General features: G+C 27.0%; 1 protein-coding gene across 1 annotated transcript; it reads left to right on the forward strand.

Annotated features, from left to right (window-relative positions):
* The first annotated feature begins 1,017 nt into the window (after nucleotides 1-1,017).
* On the forward strand, nucleotides 1,018-2,145 carry LOC110629078. Its single transcript, XM_021775944.2, has one exon. It carries the CDS (start codon nucleotides 1,040-1,042, stop codon nucleotides 2,054-2,056), a length of 1,017 nt encoding a protein of 338 aa, XP_021631636.1. The 5' UTR covers nucleotides 1,018-1,039; the 3' UTR covers nucleotides 2,057-2,145.
* The last annotated feature ends 2,485 nt before the right edge of the window (nucleotides 2,146-4,630 follow it).

The following is a 4,630-nucleotide window of genomic DNA, read 5'->3' on the forward strand; positions in this document are numbered from 1 at the left end:
GAAATTAGAGTTTAGAAATGATGAAGAGAGAGGGACAAAAAGAAAGATATAGAGAATAGAAAAAATGATAATGGTTAGAGAATAAAAAAATGAGAGAAAATTAATATAGATCTGTCAAAGCAAATAATGTAGATCTGTTATAGCAATCAGTAAAAAACCTTGTAAACTAGTAACTTATTGACTTGTTATTTCATATAAATTATCTTATATTAAATTATAATCTTATAATATAAGTTCTTCAATTGAAGGGTAGTCTTTAAAATCTATCCCCTAATATAGGAAATTAATTGAATGTTGAAACCCATGTATCTAATCATTTAACGATTTCTGAAGGATAAAAAAAAAAGAAAAAGAAAATCGTCACAAGGACGTGGGAGTTATGTCATAGGCGTCAGGACACACTCCACCTTCAACTCCATCAACAAAGGGAATTATTGCAGCTTAAAAAAGAAAAGGAATTGTTATTATTATTATTTTGGTCGAAACAAAGGGAATTATTTAGTTAATCACGATGGTTAATTTGACACTGGGTGCTTAGACATCTACCAAACACGCCTCTTTTTTTTTTTTTTTTTTTTTTTTTTTTTCATTCAAATGGATGGAAGATAATTCGATGTAAAATTAAGGGAACATCAGCCTCGTCACCACCACACCAGATCTTGATAATTTTACTATATGATTGATTAAAACAATCCAAGTTAAGCAGATATTTTCTCTTTCAATTATGCTTATGGAATATTTTTTAACACAATATGTATAGTTAGATTTATCTATTAAATACGTGGATTCACATTTATATTTTAAATCTATTATATTTTTCATGAATGATACAGATACTTTAATACTAGGTCGATATAAACAACATGGCCTGCAATAGCGACGTTCAATTAATCTAATTTATTAACCAGCTGAATTGCCATTTACTTGCTTGTCCAGACATGGAATCTGCAGATTCCTGTTCAGGGTTTCGCCAGTATAAAAAAACCAGACCCTTGTCACTGGTATGGTTTGATAAAGTACGTGCGGGGAGGAGGGAAACATGGGGATTTCGGTTGATGGTTTTCGAGGAAGAAAGAAGTCATCATCAAGAGGACACCACAGGTTCGTTGGAGTCAGGCAGAGACCTTCCGGAAGGTGGGTGGCAGAGATTAAGGATTCCTTGCAGAAGGTTAGGCTTTGGCTTGGAACATTTGATACCGCAGAGGATGCAGCCCGAGCTTATGATGATGCAGCTCGGGCCTTGCGTGGTGATAACGCCCGCACCAACTTTGAATTGCCTCTACCAGCTTTAAACTCTGGAGGTGGCCTTGCAGGTGCTGCGGATAAAATTGAGCCCTTCTCATTTGAGGATGTTTGCGGGTCGGGGATTGAAGAAGAAGGGATTCTTGGAGCACTAAAGGCCAAGCTGTTTGATGGAAAGGGACTGCGTGTTCTTCCACCTGTTAGTTGCTCTTCTGGAATGCAATTTGCAGGTAATGTTAAGAAAGACATGGCATCAACTGGTGAAAACGTTCCTCATGCGATTGGACTTGGAACTCTGAACCCTAATCAGGGTTCTTGCAGTGGTAACCCGGCTGGGTTCAGTAAGGCGGATCTTCTTTCAGATCACGGTAACATGGTGACTGGTCATCTTCCGGCCCAGTGGAATCAACTCTGCCAAACTTCTGCTCCCACAAACGCTGTGTGGTCTAACGAACCAGCATATGAAGTAGCTTCCTGGCCTACACAGATGAATCATATTCCTGAGAGTGCTGCTGCCTTTGGCTCTGATGCTGAAACTACCGCTACTACTACTTCCACATGGCAACTTTCTGTGGCTACTGAACCAACAATTGATATACCATATTCCAATAATCCATGCACAGTTGAGTTACAAACAAGCAGGATTGGTGGAATGAATGTGATGAGCTTGCCTATTTCTCAAATTGATGGAATAGCAGATGGTGTCTTGTTGTCCGAGCAACAATTCGTGCACTGCGAGAACAGCGGCTGGGCTGGGGTTAATGGCTCTTGGGATTCTCTCCTTTATGGGTCCTCAGTGCTAGGACCAGGCTGATCGCTTACTGTTATGTTTTTTAAAGTAACTTTTTATTTTTCTGTATTGTTCATGAAAGAACCAGCAACATTCAAGCTGGCTTTGGCCAATCATTCTTGGGCTTTTTGTCAATTTAGGGGTGAAACACTTTTTACTTGCGGATTTAAGGTTAAAATAAAAATATTTGTGGATTTAGGGTTGAGATGACAGGTGGTAACAAAAAAACTTGCTTGACTACTGTTAAACAGGCGCCAGACTATCATTTTTTTTTTTAAAATGGCCCGGTGCCACTCACAATTAGGGGTGAGCAGTATTCGGTTCAAACCGAAAAAACCGACCGAACCGAACCGATTTGAAAATTTAGTTCAGTTTTTTATATATTTCGGTTCGGTTCGGTTTTCAATTTCAAAAATTTCGGTTATTTCGGTTCGGTTCGGTTTTGATCAGAAAAAAACCGAAAAAACCGAACCGAACCGGTTAGTAATAATAATATATTTTTTCAATAATATATAGAAATTAAATCATATTAAGATTAAAATATTTTAATTAAATTTTAAAATATTAAAAATAAAGTGTAAAAAATAAAAAAATTATTAAAAATCGAAACCGATCAAACCGAACCGAATCGAACCGAATCAGACCGGTTCAGTTCGATTCGGTTTCTGACCAAAATCGATTTGGTTCGATTTTTATAAATACTCAAATTTCAGTTTTCGGTTTATTCAGTTCGATTTGATCTTAAACCAAACCGACTGAATACTCACCCCTACTCACAATGGGACCAGGCTATTACTTTTTTATTTTTTATTTATAAGAATGGCCTGGCCCCATTGTGAGTGGCGCCAGGCCTTCATATTTTTTTAAAATTTTTTTAATTAATAAAATATTATAATTATATTAATTAATATGTTAATTTTATATTATATTAACTTAATAAATATTTTTTTATTAAAATAAATTTTTTATAATATATTTTATTAATTTTAATATATTTTTATAATAATATTCTAATTAAATAATGTTAATTATAAATTTATTTAACTATTATTAAATATATATACAAAAAAAATTGAATTAAATAATAATAAATAAATAAATAATTAATTAATTAATATAAATATTTAAAATTATAAAAATTAAATTTATTTTTATTGTACTCTCACTCGTATATAATCACAGAATAATATTAATAGTCCTAATATTTTAGAGAGTTATGAAATATAATATAAAAAAATTTAATTATTATATAAAAATATAATATAAATAAAATTATTAAATTAACATTATATAAAAATAATATATTAATTAATTAATATAATTATAATATTTTAATAATAAAAAATTAAATCATGGCCTCACCTGTTACAAATAAAATAAAAAATAAATAATAACTTATTGTGGCGCAATGTATTTATTTTTTTAATTATTAATATATTATAATAAAATAATTATATTATATTAATTTAATAATATTATTTATATTATATTTTTATAATAATAAATATTTTTTTATAATTTTAATATATTAATATTTGATAAATTATAAAATTAATATTATATTGTGATTAGAGATATAAAAACAATTCAATTGCAATTACATATATAAAAATAATTTAATAATATTGTATATATTTATTTAATATTTTTTATTATTTTAATAAATTAATACAATAATATTATTTTATTATTTTAATAAATTAATATAATAATACTGTGATTAAATAGTATCAATAATTTTTTAATCACATAATACTGTTATTTTATAACTCTATAAATTACTAAAATCAGTTATAAATAATTATCATATTTTATAAAAATATTTTTAATATATAAGAGTACTATAAAAATTAATAACAAACGGACTATATATAAAAATATTTAAACGCATAAAATATTTAAAATTATTGTATTATTTTGCTATTAGATATTATATAAAAATATTAAATTATTTATAATTTATCAAAAAAAATAAATTAATTAATTTAATCGCATGATAAATTAATTATCCGTATAATTTTATTTTATCAAATATTAATATATATTTTATATATTAATATTTAATATATTTTATTATTAATATTTAAACTAAAAATATTACTGACTCTTTATAATTTTAGTATTATAAAATTAATATTATTATGTGATTATATACATTATTATAAAATTAATATTATTCTGTGATTATGTACGGCGGCACCATAGTAGTCTAATAAAAATAAATTTAAATTTTATAATTTTAAATATTTATATTAATTTATTTTTTTATTTTTTTATTAATTATTTAATTTAATATTTTTATATATATTTAATAAGAAGTAAATAAATTTATAATTAATATTATTTAATTATAATATTATTATAAAAATATATTAAATTAATAAAATATATTATAAAATATTATTATAATAAAAAATATAATATAAAAATAATATATTAATTAATATAATTATAATATTTTAATAATTAAAAAATTTAAAAAAAAAAATAAGGCCTGGCGCCACTCACAGTGGCGCCAGGCCATTCTTACAAAAAAAAAAAAAAAAAGTAATGGCCTGGCCATTGTGAGTGGCGCCAAACCATTTTAAAAAAATAATA

The sequence above is a fragment of the Manihot esculenta genome, chromosome 1 (assembly GCF_001659605.2).
Source record: "Manihot esculenta cultivar AM560-2 chromosome 1, M.esculenta_v8, whole genome shotgun sequence".
In the NCBI taxonomy this organism is placed as follows: Eukaryota; Viridiplantae; Streptophyta; class Magnoliopsida; order Malpighiales; family Euphorbiaceae; genus Manihot; species Manihot esculenta.

What these genes read in the sequence shown, in the direction of transcription:
- LOC110629078 (XM_021775944.2), top strand. Translation starts at nt 1,040, where the DNA reads ATGGGGATTTCGGTTGATGGTTTTCGAGGAAGAAAGAAGTCATCATCA.